Raw genomic sequence first — 23120 nt, forward strand, 5'->3', positions numbered from 1 at the left:
TATATATATATATATATATATATATATATATATATATATATATATATATATATATATAGTATAGTATAGTATAGTTTACTGTCAAATAATGCAAAGAGTATATGACACGTGTTTTGCCCTTATTTGGGCCCATCAGGCGTACACAGTCCACTGCTCCCCTTGCAGGGATCGGACATCAGCGTCAGAGAGGAAGTCCTTTTACACTGCGCCATGGCGTGTAGTTAGTTTATTTGACATCCTGTAGATCAGAGTAATTATATTCATTGCATTCGTTGTCTAAGTCCCGACCTGATTGTATGGGTGGTTACCTACCAGGTAAACTATACAACATTCCATGATCTGCTTCTCGCAATGGCAGACCAACCACATGCGTTAAAACCATCCATACAATCAGGTCAGCAAGGTCTTTCGCCACTTCAACGACTGTTAATTTAAAACCAGTTCCATATTTTCTTCTCATCGAGCGCTCCATCGTAGATAAGGGATGCTCTTACGATAGAGGTGTATGAGGGTAAGAGATACAAAAGACACTAAACAGTGCAAAAGTGGCTTCGGAATAGTTCGGGTATTACTGTGTGTTCACGTAGGCACAATACATAGGAAAAAAAGGTAGGGTGCTCTGTGATTACTCTCTCCAGTGGGTGTTAGCATATCATAATCTCTTGGACCAATAGCGGGAGTTTTCTGCATTCAACTTATATGAGCAACATTATAAAATAACACAAATTATTTTAAATATATAATATGGCTGTTCGAGCCACAAAGACAGAATGAGTCCCAAAAATATTTGGGATGCCAACCAAGCCAACTGTATTTAATTTCAAAAGCAACAGGGGCATGGTGGTGCTGAAACATAAAGAATGCTGGCAATCATCTCTAGTTCGCCCATTGGTGGTCATTCAGCGTGTCAACTGGATCAGGGATTCCCATACTTGTTCATGGGGATGCAATGTGGCTACAGGTTTTTGTGCCAACCAGATTTATAATCAGTGACAACAACTGAATACACTGAGCTCATTTAATTAGCTGGTATTTGTTTTCCTCTTCTCTTATTCTACATTCAGACAAGCATCACAGCATGATTTTTACATTTTATAAGACATTTAGAAATATTTCTATTTTTGCTCTAGATTTAAATGCTTAACTCTCTTTTGTTGCTTTCATTATATTTCACCCTTTCTCTGTGCAGTTTGCTCCCTTCTTTGTATCTTAATAATTACAATTAGAGACTAGCAGAGCAGACACCCAGGCAAACGACACTGAATCATGAAAGGCTGCAACTACTTTAGTGTCAGCCCCACTAAATAGTAAATAGTGAATTAATTAAACAATTAGAATTCCTGGAAAATCAGAATGAAAATTAAGACGAAAATATTGTTAAAAAATAACTGCTTAGTGCATTTTAATATATATATATATATATTTTTTTTTACCAAACTTAGTTTTCTAATTTCTATATTGTTCACAAAACACATAATCTGGGGAATAACAGTTCACTTAATTAGCCCAGGAGTTCAGTTAAAAACAGAAGCTGGTTGGAACAAAAACCTGCAGCCATAGTGGGTCCCCAGGACTGAGTTTGAGAATCCCTGAACTGGATGATAACATGCATACAAGACCGTAAGATTACCCCTCACCCTACCCAGAGGGAGGTGGGTTAGGGTTGATTTCACCCTAAAGTATTTTTAGTCAACCAATGAGAAACATGTGTAGCAAGTTTCACAAAAATCACTCCAGCTGTTCAGAATATATAGATTGTTCAGGAGTGATGGAAAAAGGGAACGTGAGATTTACAAGCAGATTGGAGCAGCAGCAGCAGTTGTTCTGTAGGTGATCTACCAGTCCATGGTGGTGAAGTGGGAGTCTAAAAGGCACAGCTCTCGATTTACTGGTCAATCTACATCCCTCTCCTCACTTGAGATCATGATCTGTGGGTAATAACTGAAAGAATAAGATGGTGAGTACTGACAAATAGTTTGATAATAATTGATTTATCTATTTCTAGAATTAACACATATAATTGTAAGATACAATGTGACAAGGATGGACAGGATTAGAAATGACTACATTAGAGGGTTAGTTCAGGTTGGACGGTTGAGAGGCAAAGTCAGAGAGGCGAGATTGTGCTGGTTTGGACATGTGCAGAGGAGAGATTCTGGGTATATTGGGAAAAGTATGTTAAGGATAAAGCTGCCAGGGAAGAGGAAAAGAGGAAGGCCTAAGAGAAGGTTTATGGATGTGGTGAGAGAGAGGACATGCAGATGATGGGTGTGACAGAGCAAGATGCAGAGGACAGAAAGATATGGAAGAAGATGATCTGCTGTGGCAACCCTTAATGGGAGGAGCCGAATGAAGAAGAATTGTAAGCGATGTCAACTAACTGTTCTTCATTGCATTATTCTTCAATATGACACCTTTTTTCCCTATTTTCATAAAGGTATTATGCATATTTTAGGCAAATCAGTCAAATCCACACATGAAAAGTTGATGAACACCTCTTTTGTGTTTTAAGAAAGGTGACAATACTGAGTGGTATGAGCGGAAGAGTACCATGTCTATCAGTTCCACCAATTTTAACTTCAAAATAGTGTAGTTTTTAAATCCAGTTGTATTCCAATGAGACTCTGTTTTCCCCCTTTACCAAGAGAAGTTATCTGCCAGCATCTATAGTCAGTCCCTCTTGTTATACTAAAAAACATCCTGCTGCAAATTGGGTAGCATATTGAATGATTGGATAGAAGGGCTTTGCTTCATTCTTGGAATAAGACTATGCTACTGTATACAATTGGCAATAAAATCCCTCCCCATAACTGCTTCATTTGAAGAGGGCTAACTAGTGATTTTATTAAATATAGACTTAGAATATAATATTTGGAGTTCCTGGTTTGTTTTACTAGCTGGGCGCTGCTTTCTAGAGCTGCCCCTGCCAAGAGTGAAACTAACTCTTTTTGATATTTGCTCTTTCTAGAGTGAAGAGTCTACGAACAAGGTTGCTGTTATTGGTGCTGAGGAGCTGTGCAGTCTGAGCAAAAAGGTGTGTATGGACAAATTATTACAATTTGTAGCAAAATAGTGTCAGCAATGTTTAAAAATCTATGTCATAGGTAATATGCAGCAGATTCTGCTGTTGTACACACTTTTAGACATATAACACAAGTTGATCTTATTTCATTATTTTTCTGTTCTTACTGGAACTGAATCAAAGTTCTTGTTCCAGGAGGTTCTTTTACGTTCATTCAATTACCTTTAAAGTTATCCTCTCACATAAAGCATGCACACAGTTTCAAACCTTTTAATAGCCTAAAACATCTCTTTACCTTCGACCTGAGGATTTTGTGTGCATTTTCATGAGCAACAAAATCATCAAGGGAGGATTCTGCATGCATTCTTTTGTGCAGTCTTTCCTGTATGATGTCTGAATGTAATTGTTTAGCTGACTGATTGAAAGTAAATGCCTGGAACGGCAACTTTGATGGAGCAACAGGAATCCAAGCAAATCAGATTTTCCATATAACCACATTCTTAAACCTTTTCTTGTTATTAAACAAAACATTTTTTTTTCAAACCTGCTTATTTCAGTTCAGGATTGTGGGGAAGCCTGTACTGGCAGCATAAGGCACAAGTTAGGAGCCAACCACTCACTTATACACCAACAATGTGCCAATTTGTTGTCTGTTTGGTATCGCTAATCAAGCTACCCTGCATCCTGTTAATGTGTTTGGAAAGCTGGAGAAGAGAAAGTATGCAAACTCCTCCTAAATACCAACAAGATGCAGCATTCAATCCCTACATACTGGATCTGTGAGGCAGCAGCACGAACCACTACTCCAATGTGCCAACCTGTTGTATATATTATAGTAGCTAATACCTTTCTATAAAAAAGAACTGTGTGTGTGTGTGTGTGTGTGTTCGGTCCCTCCAAGCAGTTTGATTGGCCAGTTTGGCTTTGGTGAAGATTGACAGAGGGTGAAGCACACAAGGAGGAGTCGACTTGCAGGAGGCACTCTGGGAGATGACTTCAGAGATGGGAAGTGTTCGCAAGAATGTTTTCATATTGAGTAATGGGGGCCCATATACCATTCGTGGTAGTCAATGTCCTGCTGAGGAACGGACGGGAGATTTTTTTTTTTTTTAAACTCAGCTAACAGGGAGAGAGGTGTGTTTTTATTAAAAAAAAACCTAGTGAACAAATCTTAACAACGGGCAAAGGGGTCAAACTGAACGAAACTCACAAGAAGCAGAAAAGGAAAGAATTTGTTTCTGCAGTTTGGGGTAACCAAAGGAGCCCATCTCACAGATTACCTCCGGGTCACAACCCATTAAGCCACAGCACTAGGACCAGAAAACAGCGGTCAAGATGTTAGAGTTTGAGGGTTTAATAATATTACACAAACCTAATTATGAAAGTCATAAAGCGAACAGGATGCAAACAAGCCACCTTGAAATGATAAAGCCTGAGAAATGGGAATGCGCTCAAGAGAGGGAGTGCCAGGTAAGAAGGGTTCAGACACATGCAGATACTGAGGAAAGGTGTAGGAGGAATGCCGAAGGTGTTTTTACATTTATTCTATTGCCTGTCTTCAACTGGTAACATGTGTAGTTCTATATATGGCAGAATCCTTTTGTGATAGATACAATCCTCAAGCTCTTAAAACAAATTGGGAGTGTAAGCTGGCAACTTTAAAGAGTTGTGCGGTTAGCTGTAGAGTCTTCAGCCTGTGACCTTGCATTTTCAAGATAAGATAATTAGCATGTACAACACCCCATGATGTTGCTACTTTATTAGTCAGTGAGCTGTTCTTTTGCAATGCTGAATTTCCACTGTGATAAAAGGCTCACTATCAACCAAATACTATTCTGTTGTACTGGATAAGTTTCCTTTAAAAATGGATGTAATCATTTTATTTATCATATCCGGACCTCCTTTTGTCTCTTCCCTTTTTTATTTATTTTTTTTTTGGCTTCTTTCTTAGTTGGCCCTCACTCACAATTGCAAAGAAGCTGCAAATAACCTTCAGGGCCCCTTTTACAGAGGGGCTACCCTGATGGCTAACAACCTGAATAAGAGGTATTGACATGTTCAGGACACCTCAACCCATGGCATTAATTTTATTGTGATATTTAAAAAGACAATCCTGACACTAATTAGCTAGTCCACTTATTTTTTTCTTAGTTTCATAAAGCATAAACATTATCAACTATAATCATGGAGTATGTGTATTTTGTATCTTTCAAATATACTGCACTGCTGATGAAATTTTATTTATTTATTGCCCAGGACCCAAAATCACCAAAGCCTGTTCTGTACATGTGACGATTGACTTGACCTTTTCCCATTGTACTCTTTGGATCAGTTCCGTTGTATGTATGTGTATGAAGATTTCCAGTGTAATTATAAAACGTTTATCATATAAAGAACTTATTCAGTAGTCTGATTGTGAAGCAAGTCAAGTTCTCAGTGTGCTATCTAGGACCGCTGAAGTTGTACTGACTATTGCACTACATTTAACAATCTAAAGCATCTTACAAATTGCTGACCGAAGTACAAATTCTTCTGAGGACTGCATTTTTTCTTCCATCTGATCATGGGGAGGACCAGACCTTTGAAGACAGAGAGCTGCATCCTTAAGTAGTTAAGGGAAGGGCCACCATTTCAGGTGCCAAAATCCTTTTTCTTTCATCCTGACTAAGATGTATGACAACAGGCACATACTCTTCTTGATGGAAAGGGGGTTGGAGCAATTCCTCCTGTAGAGTGTTATGAGTTTAGGAGCTGCGTCATGCAGAAGTGGAAGTCTGCATCTCGGCTGTGCTAACATCAACTACAGTTTTTGCTCTTTTCACTTTTGAATTCAGCAGTATAGCTGATTATTTATACTTGGGCATCTTTCAAAACTGAGTTGCATTGAGATTATGTATATTTATAAAATGGGTTAATGGCCTGTTATGCAAACACTTGTAAATGACTGGGCCTTGAACCTTGATCTTTGTTTTAATCGAGAGCTTATGACATGACACACGCAACCCAAGGATTGAAAGAGCAGGCTACCTCACTCACATAATTTAATAATAAATAATAATTCTTTGCATTTATATAGCGCTTTTCTCACTACTCAAAGCGCTCAGCAATTGCAGGTTAATAGCCTTGCTCAAGGGCCCAACAGAGCAGAGTCCCTTTTGGCATTTACAGGATTCGAACCGGCAACCTTCCGGTTCCGATTGCCAGTGCAGATCCCTAGCCTGAGAGCCTCTTTGGCTTTGGGTTATTCTCACTGCAAGGTGCAACACAGGCATGCTCCCTAGCTGACAGGAAAAGAAAAGCTACACAGGTATGCAGCGTTGCTGACAGGAAAACAACCACAGCAACCACTGCTCACAGTGAAGCACATTGCACAGGTTGACTGAAAGTGTCCTTCATAAATACAAATCATTCACTCACGGAGCAACAGAAAGTCTGGAGACTTGGAGCAGTAAAGATGGAAAGAAGTGTTTTTTAGAATGATGATTTGGTGGTATGGGGGATACCCTCAGGTGTTTTAATTCTGCTATCTGTGAATTTTATTTCAAAAATATCTGTTAATGGAGTCTTTTGTATTCTGTGGGTACTAAAATCAGAAGGTTCATTCACATTCTGCTGTAAAATATGCATTTTAATATAATTGGGCTAAGTCTGGCTTTTAACCTTGAAGGTTTGTCAAAAATGACAGCAGTTCTGTAAAATTTAGTTTTGTGGAGGAAATTTAATTCTTGAATTATTTTTTTGTTTTCTTTTCTAATGCAGAATGTACTTATAGTTGAGGTATGTATAACCTTTTTATTTTCTGAATTGTTCATTTTAAATTTGAATGATTAGTTTTATCTGTTCTGAATAAGTGTATTGATTATCCTTTTTAATATATTCTCCGTTTTGTTTGTTTCAATTTGTCATTTAGAAATGTGTAGCATTTAATGTTGGTTATAAGCACATTAAAATTGTGTGACTTATTTTGTTTTTTTCGGGGGCTTTAGGACATTGTGGAAACAGGTAGAACTATGATGACTCTACTACCTTTATTAGAAGCACACAATCCCAAGATGGTGAAAGTTGTAAGGTATTGTGCTTTTATTCATTCAGTTTCTTGGTCTTCATTTACTGTATTTCAGTTCTTTTCCTCAAGCATATGAGAACTGAAAATGATTAGCTGAAGTCTAATTTTTCATTTAACCTTTATACATTAGGAAGTATCTAGTGAGAGCTGTCAATCGTTGACTAATTGTTCTTTTAAAACTTTGTGTAGTTTAAGCAAAAGAATTAAGAATGTTATCTGACATTGAGTTACACTGACATTGGCACTGACTCGAGACAGTTAAATGCCAGGTTTGCTGCAGAAAACATTAATGAGCTTATATCAACTGCACCAAGCTACAAAGGAACAGTTGATTTTTCTACTGTAACACAAAGATAAGGACTACATCTTTGAGATGCAGAATTACCCCATGTCACTCGTGCATTATGTGTTGACCCTCTCATGCTTTACACCCCTGTCCCAAAATGAATACTGTACAAGCACTTATTCTCTGGGAGAACATCATATCTTCCAAGGCCCATGCAATATGCAGTGATATTTAAACAATGGTGCATTGAAATGTACTTAAGGGAGACGTCTCTGTGCCAGTCTATCACAAATATTATCATAGTGCTCATCCTTCCGCACTTTCTGAGAGAACTGAAATGTTCAAAAAGTCCCGTTCTCCTTCTCAACCAGTTAGGTCTGCTGTTGAAGTTTTGGTGACGCCACCACTGTGCAGCATCAAATTTCAATTTGGACTCTTTCATGTGTAGTTCCTAGCTGCTGGAATGAGCTGTTTGCCTCCATTCAAAATTCTGACTCACTCAATTTGTTTTAAGACTCTCTTGTTGGGTGAATTTCTGTCTAAATTATATTCACTGTTAAGTTTTTGTAATCTTCTTCTTCTTCTTTCGACTGTTCCTGTTAGGGGTTGCCACAGCAGATCATCATCTTCCTGTCTTCTGCATCTTGTTCTGTTACACCCATCACCTGCATGTCCTCTCTCACCACATCCATAAACCTTCTCTTAGGCCTTCCTCTTTTCCTCTTGTCCGGCAGCTCTATCCTTAGCATCCTTCTCCCAATATACCTAGCATCTTTCCTCTGCACGTGTCCAAACCAATGCAATCTCACCTCTCTGACTTTGTCTTCCAACCTGAGCCAATCCTCTAATGTACTCATTTCTAATCCTGTCCATCCTCGTCACACCCAGTGCAATTCTTAGCATCTTTAACTGTGCTACCTTCAGCTCTTTCTCCTGCTTTCTGGTCTGTGCCACCTTCTCCAAACCATATAACATAGCTGGTCTCACTACCGTCCTGTAGACCTTCCCTTTCACTCTTGCTGATATCTGTCTGTCACAAATTACTCCTGACACTCTTCTCCACCCATTCCGCTCTGCCTGCACTCTTTTTCACCTCTTATCCACAATCCCCATTACTCTGTATTGTTGATCCCAAGTTTTTAAACTCATCCAACTTTGCCAACTCTACTCCCTGCATCCTCGCCATTCCACTGACCTCCCTCTTATTCACACACATGTATTCTGTCTTGTTCCTACTGACCTTCATTCCTCTCCTCTCTAGAGCATATCTCCACCCCTCCAGGGTCTCCTCATATTTTAACTTGGGCTTCCAAACCCTCCCCTGCCCACTTGCACTGGCACCCCTGGAGTAGTATCCATGACCTGCCTTTCCTCACTGACATTTCTAAATGCTTTGCCCCTGCCAATGGAGTGGGTGATACATTCTTGCTACATTATTGCTCCCTACTATTGTAAATAGTTTATATTTTGTTCTGAGCTCTTCACTTGTGATGATGAATTTTACACACTTGTTCTGTAACATTTGTTCCTAAACATACCCCCATATTGATATTCTCCTCTTCTGTAACTTGCTTCAGATAAAAGCATCTGCTAAGCAAATAAATGTAAATGTAAAAATTCTAGGCTCGTTGTGAGTTCAGTTCTGAGGCAGCTATTAACTATCTGTCAGGGTTACTAAGCTGAGAATCGCTTCTCTTAACTGGACACTAGTTTACACTAAATAAACTCTACTCCCCCCTAGTGTTTTTGCACCTCTAAGCCCCAGTGGTCTATATGCCCATTTTCTTAAATGGATTGTTCTATGCTAACTCATAGTCTATACAAATGTGACTACCAGTCACCTGCTTGTCCTCACTCTAAATGCCTCTAATTATGAAACCAGGTCATGGGTTTTCTGCATAGACTGCCCACGTGCTGCCTGCTATTGATAAGGAAGTCCTTCAACTTCCTGCCAACTCTCCAGAAGAAGGGGCTTGGGCAACTCTGACTTCTTCTAAGTCATATGTCCTTTTTCATCCAGGAGAAACATTACATATTTTAACGGGCTTCAAACCCTCCCTTGCCCTCTTGCACTGACACCCCTGGAGTAGTATCCTTGACCTGCCTTTCCTCACTGACATTTCTAAATGCTTTGCTCCTGCCAATGGAGTGGGTGATACATTCTTGCTATCTCCTTCCCTTCACTGGAGGTGTTACTTGGGACTGTTGTGGCACTGTTATCTCTAGTAACCTCTTGCCAGCCGGCAATCCCTTCATGATGGTCTAAACACATCCTTTATATAGACACCTAAAATGCCATATTTGGGCTTACGAAATCACCTTGCAAATTGTCATGTACCATTTATATTTAAGCAAGGAACAAAGAAAGTGTTGTAAGTTACAAAGAAAGAGGGTATAAAATAAAAAAATAAACAAGACCGGACAATGTTATTGAAATTTCAATGATTTTCTTCAAATATTGCTACAATTAAGTGAGTAGTCAAAGACTATATATTGTAACTAATATAACATCTAAAAATGTTTTCCAGTCTTCTTGTAAAAAGGACACCAAAGAGCTTGGGATATAAACCAGACTGTAAGTATATTTCATATCTGTGCTCTGACCTTCACCTTGAATAAAAAGTCCACAGGAGCACAAATGTACATATCCAAAGTGAAACAAATGCACAAATTATAAAATAACAAAAAGGTGTATCTTCCCCACTGGATGTCGCTACACAATAAGTTATTCCCAAACTAACTTGTTAGTTTACTTGTTTTCTCCATAAATGCCAGGTCTTGGTCTGTATGGTATTTGAACATTCCCTCCCTGTATGTGGGTATCCCACTGGGTACTCTGGCTTCCTTTCCCATTTGTAAAGAGTTGTATGTTAGATTAAGTGGAGCATACAAAATGGTTGATGGTGTGGTATGTCAGACTAGACCCCGTGGTGGACTGGTCCCTCCCTTGAGCCTAATGCTGACAGGAGATGCTTTGGACACACTTGCGTTATATTGTCCCCTGACAGTTAAAAAGCACATATTTGTGTCCACTTATGCTGTGCTCTAGGTTTGAATTTCAAGGTAACCACAGAGTAAGAGTATGTTGAGTAATATCCTGAGGACCACAGACCTCTGGGTTTGTATCTGGCACTATGCAGCTAGCCACCCAGAACTGTTTAACAGATGCTTGACTTCTAACATAAAGGAAATTACGCAAGTATGAATTTCACTGTGACAATAATGACCCTATAAACTACTGCTATCTCCCAGACACTTTCCTACAGTATCACACCACTTCAGCTTTTCATTATCCTTATCCTGGTACTCCTTCAGAGTTCACATACCTGGAACCAAATGTGTTACTGCTGCCTAATGGCATAATCATGTCCACAGTGGTTCCTTTAGAAATTTTATTCTTGCATCTTTTAGATCTTATAAAGACTATATATATATATATATATATATATATATATATATATATATATATATATATATATATATATATATATATATATATATATATATATATATATATATATATATATATATGTATATATATATATATATATAGTGCCCCCTACTCGCTTCGTTTGCCCACCCCACAACCCTCACACCCAGGTGCGCGCTTCACGTTAGCCACTTTGTGTCTCTGCTGCTCATATTGTGTGAATTTGCTGAATGCACGCTAAGGTGAAGTGGACGGATCAGCTGCTGGCTTGCAGCTAGCTGCTGCCAAGCTGTGTGATCTGCATGTCGCACTGTGTGGTGATCATTTAAAAGCCTGTACAGCAGCTGTACTTTTGTCTCACTTCCTTGTCTCGCGGAACGTTAAAGTGTCTCAGTGAAATTGTTTGTAAGTAGGGCGTGACGTGCAAGAAGTCTTGCAGGACTTCAAAGTGTCTCTCCGAGATGATCACATCTCGACCCAAGATTTTTATATTATATATATATATATATATATATTTTATATATATATATATATATATATATATATATATATATATATATATATACACATACAGTGCATCCGAAAGTATTCACAGCGCATCACTTTTCCACATTTTTTTATGTTACAGCCTTATTCCAAAATGGATTAAATTCATTTTTTCCTCAGAATTCTACACACAACACCCCATAATGACAACGTGAAAAAGGTTTACTTGAGATATTTGCAAATTTATTAAAAATAAAAAATTGAGAAAGCACATGTACATAAGTATTCACAGCCTTTGCCATGAAGCTCAAAATTGAGCTCAGGTGCATCCTGTTTCCCCTGATCATCTTTGAGATGTTTCTGCAGCTTAATTGGAGTCCACCTGTGGTAAATTCAGTTGATTGGACATGATTTGGAAAGGCACACACCTGTCTATATAAGGTCCAATAGTTGACAGTTCATGTTAGAGCACAAACCAAGCATGAAGTCAAGGGAATTGTCTGTAGACCTCTGAGACAGGATTGCCTCAAGGCACGAATCTGGGGAAGGTTACAGAAAAATTTCTGCTGCTTTGAAGGTCCCAATGAGCACAGTGGCCTCCATCATCCGTAAGTGGAAGAAGTTCGAAACCACCAGGACTCTTCCTAGAGGTGGCCGGCCATCTAAACTGAGCGATCAGGGGAGAAGGGCCTTAGTCAGGGAGGTGACCAAGAACCTGATGGTCACTCTGTCAGAGCTCCAGAGGTCATCTGTGGAGAGAGGAGAACCTTCCAGAAGGACAACCATCTCTGCAGCAATCCACCAATCAGGCCTGTATGGTAGAGTGGCCAGACAGAAGCCACTCCTTAGTAAAAGGCACATGGCAGCCAGCCTGCAGTTTGCTAAAAGACACCTGAAGGACTCTCAGACCATTAGAAATAAAATTCTCTGGTCTGATGTGACAAAGATTGAACTCTTTGGTGTGAATGCCAGGTGTCACGTTTGAGATCTTTAAATGGCTGTGCACCGACGCTTCCCATCCAACCTGATGGAGCTTGAGAGGTGCTGCAAGGAGGAATGGGTGAAACTGGCCAAGGATAGGTGTGCCAAGCTTGTGGCATCATATTCAAAAACACCTGAGGCTGTAATTGCTGCCAAAGGTGCATCGACAAAGTATTGAGCAAAGACTGTGAATACTTATGCACATGTGATTTCTCAGTTTTTTATTTTTAATAAATTTGCAAAACCTCAAGTAAACTTTTTTCACGTTGTCATGATGTGGTGTTGTGTGTAGAATTCTGAGGAAAAAAATGAATTTAGTCCATTTTGGAATAAGGCTGTAACATAACAAAATGTCGAAAAAGTGATGCGTTGTGAATACTTTCCGGATGCACTGTGTGTGTATACAGTGGTGTGAAAAACTATTTGCCCCCTTCCTGATTTCTTATTCTTTTGCATGTTTGTCACACAAAATGTTTCTGATCATCAAACACATTTAACCATTGGTCAAATATAACACAAGTAAACACAAAATGCAGTTTTTAAATGATGTTTTTTATTATTTAGGGAGAAAAAAAAATCCAAACCTACATGGCCCTGTGTGAAAAAGTAATTGCCCCTGAACCTAATAACTGGTTGGGCCACCCTTTGCAGCAATGACTAGGCCACTCCAAAGTCTTCATTTTGTTTTCTTCAGCCATTCAGTGGTGGATTTGCTGGTGTGTTTTGGGTCATTGTCCTGTTGCAGCACCCAAGATCGCTTCAGCTTGAGTTGACGAACAGATGGCGGTACATTTTCCTTCAGGATTTTTGGTAGACAGTAGAATTCATGGTTTCATCTATCACAGCAAGCCTTCCAGGTCCTGAAGCAGCAAAACAACCCCAGACCATCACACTACCACCACCATATTTTACTGTTGGTATGATGTTCATTTTCTGAAATGCTGTGTTCCTTTTCGCCAGATGTAGCGGACATTTGCCTTCCAAAAGTTCAACTTTTGTCTCATCAGGTCCACAAGGTATTTTCCCAAAAGTCTTGGCAATCATTGAGATTTTTCTTAGCAAAATTGAGACGAGCCCTAATGTTCTTTTTCCTTAACAGTGGTTTGTGTCTTGGAAATCTGCCATGTAGGCCGTTTTTGCCCAGTCTCTTTCTTATGGTGGAGTCGTGAACACTGACCTTAATTGAAGCAAGTGAGGCCTGCAGTTCTTTAGACGTTGTCCTGGGGTCTTCTGTGACCTCTCGGATGAGTCGTCTCTGCGCTCTTGGGGTAATTTTGGTCGGCCGGCCACTCCTGGGAAGGTTCACCACTGTTCCATTGTTTTGCCATTTGTGGATAATGGCTCTCACTGTGGTTCGCTGGAGTCCCAAAGCTTTAGAAATGGCTTTATAACCTTTACCAGACTGATAGATCTCAATTACTTCTGTTCTCATTTGTTCCTGAATTTCTTTGGATCTTGGCATGATGTCTAGCTTTTGAGGTGCTTTTGGTCTACTTCTCTGTGTCAGGCAGCTCCTATTTAAGCGATTTCTTGATTGAAACAGGTGTGGCAGTAATCAGGCCTGGGGTGGCTACGGAAATTGAACTCAGGTGTGATACACCACAGTTAGGTTATTTTTAACAAGGGGCAATTACTTTTCACACAAGGCCTTGTAGGTTTGGATTTTTTTCTCCCTAAATAATAAAACCATCATTTTAAAAACTGCATTTTGTGTTTACTTGTGTTATATTTGACTAATGGTTAAATGTGTTTGATGATCAGAAACATTTTGTGTGACAAACATGCAAAAGAATAAGAAATCAGGAAGGGGCAAATAGTTTTCACACCACTGTGTGTATAATATATATATATATATATATATAGGCCATTTTAATTTCCTCGCCACACTGTCTACACCTAAAAGTATCCATGTTTTCACACACCACTCATGCAAGTGTTGACTACAAGAAGATCAGACCAGGCTGAATTGCAAGTAAAGACATTTTCCTATGGCTTGAGAACATTGTGCATATCAGTGTCGTAGTCATTCTAGAATGACAGAAAAAGAATAAGGAGCATTACAGAATGAACAAATGAGGCTGATGATAAAAAAAAAAACAAAATGGGCTTGTCATTTTTGCCAGCTGAAATGAAGAGCAAGAAAGGCCAAGAGTATTTTCATCAAGAAACATCTAAAGTAAAACATTTTTCTGAAGAGGTTTCTAAAGCAGAAAATGTGTGTTTAGCTTTTAAGCATGCATAATTTTCAGTTGAAGTTAGTTTAGACTAATGCTTGCCATGTTAAAATGAAAACTATTACTTTTATACAATATAGTCATCGGGCTAGACACATCTTAAGAATAATTTATAAGCAAACAGGATGCACCTGACCACAATTTGGAATACCACTGAATATAATAGTAACCGAAACATGCACAGTATACACCATGTAATTGTTTATGAGATGGCAAGCTTTCAAATGTAATTTGCATTATTTAGTTTTACTTTCTTAGTACTTTCTTTGCATTAATGTATGCCTTTTTTATGCAGACATTGGTTTTGAAATCCCTGATAAATTTCTGGTGGGATATGCTTTGGATTACAATGAATATTTCAGAGATCTAAGTGTAAGTATTCATCAAAGTGCATGGATAGAGGTCCTTAGAGAAGCAATTTCTCTTCCACCATAGTAAAGAATTTTTGCCAATATATTGTATGTAACTGAATGCAATGCAAGAGAGTAGGCAAATGACTCCTAGCAATGTATGGCTATTATTTTAAGTGCATGTGTAAATTAAAAAGAAGTTAAATTTTAAGCTTAAAAAAATGCTCACTTTCATGAATCAGTAACACTAATTTAATAAAATGACATTCCAAGTGTTAGTATGTTAACATAAATAACTGTCAATACGGAAGGAGTGCCTATGGAATTACTTTGTTGGTATTTATTCATCAATGAATGATGACAATGTTTAAGTATTGTTCTTAGCAGGTACCCTATGCTGATATATCAGGTGCATAATGTATTTAAACTGTGAAGCATAATGGTTATAATTTTCTGAAGTAATTAAGATGTGTTTTTCAGTCTGTTTCGTGCTAGGCAACAAGACATCTAAACCTAAAAAATCCAACAGTTTTAATGGGAATAGTGTGTAAATGGTTCCAATTTAGCAAAACATTTATGTAGTATAAACAGTACTGTGCAAAACTCTAGGGCACTTTAGAATATTCACAAAAGTATTTGTTTTAGATGGTTGTTTTATGTCTTCTAGATTAGTGTATTGGGTGGGGGGGACAAACTTTTATTGCAGACCCGGGAGACCCTGATGTGACCAGTTGGAAGCACTTCCAGATTATAAGAAAGCCAGGGAGGCCCTCCCCTGGCAGCACCCTCCGTCGTCCACCAGGGACCCCAACAGGGCTGCTCCTCCAGACTCCAACTCCCAAGCAGGCCTGTGGGTGTCCAAACTGGGACTATTTATAAGTAAATAAATCAGGCTTTCAGGAATCTAATTACAGCAAATTTCAGTCTAAGAAGGGCCTGCACAAAACATTCTAATCCATACCAACCTAGAAAAACTAGTATAGTAGGAAATTATACTACAGTAGAGAGAGGAAATCAGAACTGTGAGTAGGTCTTGATTACAAAAAAAACCTAAAGCTTGCAAGAAAGTTTGGATTTACTATGGTCAAGATGGTCCTTGCTCATGAATTACAACCATATATTTACTCCATTCCTCTGATGTATGTAATACTAGGTATTTCCTACTTAAGGGAAAGATCAACCAGGTCAGCTGAGGGTACAACAAATTATACCTATTGAAGTTCACGGTCTTAAGTGCAATATGGCTATCGAAACATAATGCTTTGCAGTCAGAGTAAATTGAGTGACTGATTTCATAACACTATATATACGAGGTGTGGCAGAAAAGTAATGAGACTGGCAACACTGCAAGCGATCTGGCAACGCTGCGCTGTTGTCCTTGATAGAGCACGTGTATCAGTACCCTCCCATAGCTCAGTGCGAGTTTCAACTCCTTCCGTTAACTACGTGATTTTTGTGACTGCTATTAGCGAAGTTGTGTTTTTGGTTGTGCATCACGCAAAATGGAACAGCGGAATTTGGAGCAACGTTGTGCCATTAAACGGCAAGTGTGACGTTTGAAAAGTTAAAACGGGCCTATGGGGAACATTCTTTATCCCGAACTCAAGTTTTTCGCTGGCACAAATCATTTTTGGAAGGCAGAAAACACGTTGAAGATGAACACCGTTCAGGGAGGACTTCAACTTCGAAAACCAATGAAAACATCAAATGTGTGAACACTCTTGTGAGATCAGACCGTCGTTTAACATTAAGAATGTTGAGTGAACAATTAAATTTGAACAGATTTACCATTCATCAAATTTTGACTGAACATTTGCACATGCGAAAGGTCTGTGCCAAAATGGTGCCGAAAAACTGCCCTCTCCATAACAGAATTTTTGACCTCAAAAGGCATTCCTGTGGTTCCCCAACCCCCTTATTCACCTGACCTCAGTCCGTGTGACTTTTTCCTTTTTCCTAAACTGAAAAATGTCCTCAAAGGACGTCATTTCGGGACTTTAGAAAACATCCAAAAGAGTGTTACGGACATGCTGAAGACCATACCGGTTGAAGACTTCCAGCGCTGCTACCAACAGTGGGAACAACGTCTCCATCGATGTGTAGCTGCCCAAGGGAACTACTTTGAAGGGGATAACATTGATGTTTGAAAAAAATAAAAACTTTGGTAAATAAAAAATCAGTCTCATTACTTTTCTGCCACACCCCGTATTGTGTCCATGGTCATTTCATATATGAGATTAGTGACCTCTTGGGGCCCTGCAGCCAGTAAAGATCCCCAGCTCACATGGAGGAATGGTGAAGTGGGGGTCCAAAACAGTTTAAAAATGGTGCTGGTACCTCTCTGTCTGTAGTTTGTTTTCTCTTGTTATTTTCACCAACTTTATACCTAACCAACCTGTTCAAGGACCCAAACCGATCAAGGCAGAGTGGAACTGTGACCCTAAACTGAATTAAGACAGTTTGAGGATGGATGTGTAGATCTAAGGTGTGGAGTCTTTTGATAGGAAATGAAAGACAACCACCCTTTTCAAAAGCACACATGGAAAGGTCTGAGCTGGGCCTGTAGGCAATTTCATTGTTTTGTTTTTGAAATCCAAATTTGAGCATGTGTATTTGAAATAAAATACCATAAGTCCGTGCAGTGCCTGTGGTAATATTCTGTTTTTAAAGAGAATGGTGTGAAATTGTAATCAATGGGGATATTGGTGAGGTAAGGTAAAAGAAGACAGGTTATCTGATTTTTAAAGAGAAATATTGTTTTCAGACCATTTTTAAGTTGTGATGTGGTGTGTGCATTCATGTTTGAGCATTTTAAATGCAGGGCAGTTTTCTCTGAATTTGTGGCTTTTTCACTTTATAGCTTATAGTGGTGGTTCTGCACCCCCTCTGACCCTGATCTTAAGCCAGCATAATCTGACTCCTGGTCTCCTTCTGATTGAGTTGTGTTTTTGGGATCACCTGCTGGCATAAGCACCCAAATGCTGCTTATGTATCTTAAAATTTCTGAAAACTGCTTTGTTTGGGACATTTCTACCACTCCTGGCTCCTCTCCCACATATAAGCTTCTCTCTGCATAGAGATGACAAGCTACAACTCCACAATATAACAGCAGTGGCTTTAGGTCAGTTTAGCTCACTTGTATGAGAAATCTGACAGACAAGAGAAGACCATTCAGTCCATCATGCTCGTGCTTGTTAACAAATCTGCTATCTTTAACATAAGAACTTTTGTATGGAATTCAGTTTACACTGATGTCTGATGTGTCACTTTCAATAATAAATATGAAAAGACAAGTAAAAGTGATCACATCAGTTATTCAGGTTTGAGCTTCAAACCCTACAGTAAGCAAGAAGTTCATCTTCCTTTAATGCCATCGCCAATGCCTATGCACTAGTAGTTGGCCCAGGAATCCCTTCACAATCCATGGTCCTAACTGTTATTTATGACTTACTTGTGTGTTAACTCTGGTGATATTTGATCTTTTTTAAGTTCAGAATTAAACCAGCTTCTAGTCTAAAAATGTGTTTTTGTTTTCTGTACAGCATATCTGTGTGTTAAATGAAAATGCAAGGCAGAAATACAAAGCTTGCTGACATTCTCAATGGGTGACACGACCATGTCAAAAACTGGCCTGTTGCAAAAGCCAAAGGCACCTGGGAAAACAGCCCTAATGTTAGTCAACCAGATTAATTTTTGTTTTATTACTCAATTTCTTTATAAAGAAGATCTGAATGTTTACGTTTAATATAAATGTAAAATGAAAAGATTGTTACACTGAAACAGCTGAGGCAATATTTTTTGTAACTAACTCTTAGTTAGAACCAATGCAGTATGTAAACATATTTTTTATTTATATATAGCAAATGAGATAAAAAATAGTTTGTTACTAAAGAGTGCAATAAGCTCTTATGCCAGAGTAGCATGTAAGAAATTTATTTCCATTTTTTTTTTATTTTGTGTGTAAAGTCCTAGATATGCTTATGTTTTATTAGTTATCATAAGTGCCTTTTGAACGTAAATTATTTATTTATTCTTGCATCAAAGAATACCAAACTCTCTTTGCATTAGCTGTGTTATCAAATTGATATCCTTTATTGTCCAGTACAGAACAAGAATGACTACATGAAATTGCTGTAATAAGATTTTGCTTAAAATTGTGTCTTAATACGCAATCTGTGAAGATGATCTGGAAAGTTCAAGAATGATGCAATACAAAAAAAGTTTATTTGTAACTTTTCAAGAGCTGGGACATTCTGCCCAACCTGCGATTACCGTAGCATCTTGTCCAAACTGGTGTAGATAAGTTGGCAAAGCACATTTTATTTCTTCTATAAATGGTTTATATTTATCAATATGTTCCATATATTTGTTACATATATACTGTAATAAGTATATTAGAAATATGTAGATTCTATTCTATTTTCTGGTATTCAAACTTTTTTAAATAAAAAAAATATGCCATGTTCTGTAAAGGTGCGTCTTTTTTCCCCAGCTTCTTCAAGATGGTTTGGCATTGGCAAACTCTTTGTACACCTACAGTGTGGTATGAATACTGCAAGTTTAACCTTTAGGAACAGTTCTCACTTACCAAAACTGGGGTAACCCAATGCCTATAGGAAGCTGGTTTAAGGGCCAGAAGAGCAGTATTGGGGCTTCTCTGCTTGAACTCCAATTCTTCTCTTACTTGCCATGCCCTTCATGTGGAGTTGACTTGTTGTTCTGTGTTCCCTGACTTTCTTCCTAACACTGGTGTCAAAAGATTGGTTCCTGTCTTAGATTAAACTGCCTCATCCTGAGGGGTAAGAAATAGATAAAATTAAATGGAAGAATTGTTTCTACAATATTAGATAACATAATCCACATAATATAATACTTATATAATGAAGGACACAGAGTCCCTGAAAACTCAATAGGAAAATTCCAGAAGGATTAGTCACTTTCCTCACCTGCAGCCTCAATCCAAACTTGTGACTTGAAAATGTGATTACAAAATTTAAAAAGTGAATAAAAGCGACATTGCATCATATTTATAGATTTATAAAATCAAGGAATAACTAAACAGAATAGCTGTATAACTTAGTTTAAATGTGGCAATATTGAGTCATTTGTGTTACTGTACTATCTTGGCAATTTATGGAAATTTGTGTACATTGTTTCATTTAAGTTTATAAAATGGTGATACAGTGGTTTGCTTTACTGCATCTGTGGCCAAGGTCACACTCTCTGTTGAGTTTCTTTCTGTGCACTCAGAGGTTTTCTCTTGAATTTCCTCCCATATTTCAGAGACGTGAATATCAAGTATATTAGTCACACTAATGTTCCTTTTCCAGTATCACTAAGAACCAAGAATTGCCACTGATCATCATAACGGGCAGTGTCATTTACTTTTTCAACCCGCGCAGACCCACGTCACAAATGATATGTGACCCATTTCCATTAAATACAATGGGTCCTCCCTCCATGGAGTTTGCATGTTCTCCCCGTGTCTGTGTGGGTTTCCTCCCACAGTCCAAAGACCTTCAGGTTAGGTGCATTGGCGATTCTAAAGTGTCCCTAGTGTGTGTGTGCGTGTGTGTGCCCTGCGGTGTGCTACTGCCCTGCACAGGGTTTGTTTCCTGCCTTGCGCTATGTGTTGGTTGGGATTGGCTCGAGCAGACCCCCGTGACCCTGTAATTAGGATATAGTGAGTTGGATAATGGATGGATGGGCAATGGTGACTCACGACCCAGTGGCGGCAACCCTCAACCTATTTTAAGTTGCAACCCATACTTTAAGAAATTCTGAATATAATATAATAGCAGTTCCATTAACAATCCATCCTAAGCAACTCTCACTTACACCTTGCCTATCCTTAAAACACAGAAGCATTTCATACTACATAAATTACGGATTAGTTTACTGTTTCAAATGTAACATGAGAGAGATCACATCAACTTGTATATGTGGTGTTCGGTATTTTTCTATTTTCACATCAAATCGCCACTACTGTCGCCAACACAGATCCTCAAGTAGGCATTTATATGACTGCCAAGTGTTATGCATGTGTGTTTTTGCATCTTATGTGTCACTTGTACACACAGCGGTGTGGTGGTCTAAGAAAAACTCGGTCACACAAACCTCACGACTAAATATTTAATTAACGAAAACATCTCTTTGGTGAAGTAAATAAAAAGTTAAAAGTGCTTCAACTTTCCATCAATCCATTCATTTCCTAAATCCACAGAGCGGGGTTGCAGGGAAGCTCATTCAACAGAATGTAATTGCAGTAGCTATGAGGTCAGTCACGTAACACCCCAACATCTAGAAACACCATCATCAGTCAAGAAACAGTCATGGCATGCCCAGCTCCACTATAGTTAAGATTAGTATTGTGTGAGGATTACACTATGGTTAAGGTTAGGGTTATGTGAGGGTTATCTGACTCAAAGGGCGTTTCATGACTGATGTTTTGAGCATTACCTCTCCTTCATCATAGGTACTGCAGGCTACAGTTAGACCCATCTCAGCTCATCAGGTGTAAGGCAGGAGCAATCACTGGACAAAGCAACAGCCCATCACAAGATTAAAATGGAGACACATCAGGAGCCACTTGAGCATCACCAATCCACCTAACTGGCATGTCTTTCAAAACCATTAGCCCAATCCCACACCTCATTCCATGCAAACATTTTTCTGATTTGTTTAAAAAATAAATGTGTTTATTTTGTCACATTATCATTAACAGAACTTGGGGAAATTTTCAAAATTTTGAAGTTGTTGTGAGATTTAGGTTAGTGTGGAACTTTATATTTCAAGCAATCAATGATATGTGACTTGGGATATGATGTAAATATGGAGCAGTATGGTTGTTCCCCTAAGAAAAGACGATAATTTTCATCTGCCACCCACATATCTAAATGTCAAACTCTGCCCTTGCTGCCTTCCTTACCTAAAGATTTTCAGAACATATGGTATAATAAATTAAAGGAGAAGTTAGTTACATGTGTTCTTGACATGTGTTGCTTGATTGTTACCATAATGAAGTTAATTTAACACTGACAAAAATTGAAAATGAATATTGAAAAGGAGCAAAAAGAACAATATTTTCCCCTCGATTTAATGTGTAAATATGTGTTGCTTATGTTTGATTCATCCACTCTACTGCACATTAGAGGCTGCACAGCTGATCTGCAGCAGGAATGCCTTATTAGGAGTGTGGCGCTACCTGTGTCTTCATGTACTGCAGATTACAAGCATGTAGTTATAACATTATTATTCTTGACACTTGCTTTAGTGGCTAGATTTTTATTTTGTTCTGTGCAAAATGAAGTATTAAATGCAGTAACACTTAATGATAGCATGCAGTTGAATTTGATACCTCGGTCTGAAGCAAAGTATTGCATCTATATTAATATCAAGAAAGCTAGAAGAAATATCCTGCTGTGGTTAAGCAGGCTAGGGGCCCATGGCAGAGCAGGGACTTTCGTTTTAAAATAGTGCAGCTCAGACACATGGGTGTAGGTGTATGTTGGAAAGATGTTTGGCCACAGACTACTATTAGGTGGGAATGGAGCAATTAGTTACAAGAGTGAGGAGGAGTGACTTACACTCCCCTCCCTCATTAGCAGTTCCATGTGTCAATGAGTGCAGCACCTACACTCCATAAAAGGAGATAGCAGGATCGGGCTGGAACCAGTACGGATGACAGGTGGCGATGTGGCTGGGATAGCCTGTGGCAGGAGATGACTAAGGATGGTGGCAAGAAGGTAACAACTGGGATGACTGGGACATGAGGGAGCTGGAAAGGTTGACTACATTTGGTTGTCTCTCAGTCCTGTTGCAAGACCCTATGAGGGTGAGCAGCAGAGAAGAGAGAGAGAGACAGAGAGAGACAGTCCACTGGCAAACAGGCAAGGTAGGTGACTTTACCTGAATGTGTTTTTACTTTCTTGTACACAAAGTATGGGGAAAGTATTGGAATCCTCCAAAAATTCCATTTTGAGATTTTGATGAATCTTAACATTTTAGACCTCCCTGAGTCCGAAAATACCGTTTTTGGAATTATGTCTGTCTGTGTGTGTGTGTATGTAAACACGATAACTTGAGTACGCTTTCACTGAGGTTAACCAATCTTTCCATACAAATATTAGGTACGAAACGTAGATTTGTATATATGTAAAAAAAATGTAAAATTCGGTCATTTTCCTTAATAAATAAACGATCAAAGTATAATATTTTTGTCTCATTTGTTTAACTGGTCTGCGGTGGGCTGGCGCCCTGCCCATG

General features: G+C 38.7%; 1 protein-coding gene across 2 annotated transcripts in view; it reads left to right on the top strand.

The window, feature by feature from the left end:
* hprt1l (hypoxanthine phosphoribosyltransferase 1, like) overlaps positions 1-19301 on the top strand; it is a 38704-nt gene extending 19403 nt beyond the window's left edge. For both annotated transcript variants that reach the window (XM_039763350.1, XM_039763351.1), the window contains 6 exons: positions 2969-3034; positions 6782-6799; positions 7009-7091; positions 9903-9949; positions 14801-14877; positions 18398-19301. In XM_039763350.1, coding sequence (XP_039619284.1) covers positions 2969-3034; positions 6782-6799; positions 7009-7091; positions 9903-9949; positions 14801-14877; positions 18398-18448 — 342 coding nt within the window. In that variant the 3' untranslated portion in view covers positions 18449-19301. The remainder of the gene's footprint in view (positions 1-2968; positions 3035-6781; positions 6800-7008; positions 7092-9902; positions 9950-14800; positions 14878-18397) is intronic.
* Positions 19302-23120: the final 3819 nt, after the last annotated feature.

The sequence above is a fragment of the Polypterus senegalus genome, chromosome 9 (genome assembly GCF_016835505.1).
Source record: "Polypterus senegalus isolate Bchr_013 chromosome 9, ASM1683550v1, whole genome shotgun sequence".
In the NCBI taxonomy this organism is placed as follows: domain Eukaryota; kingdom Metazoa; phylum Chordata; class Cladistia; order Polypteriformes; family Polypteridae; genus Polypterus; species Polypterus senegalus.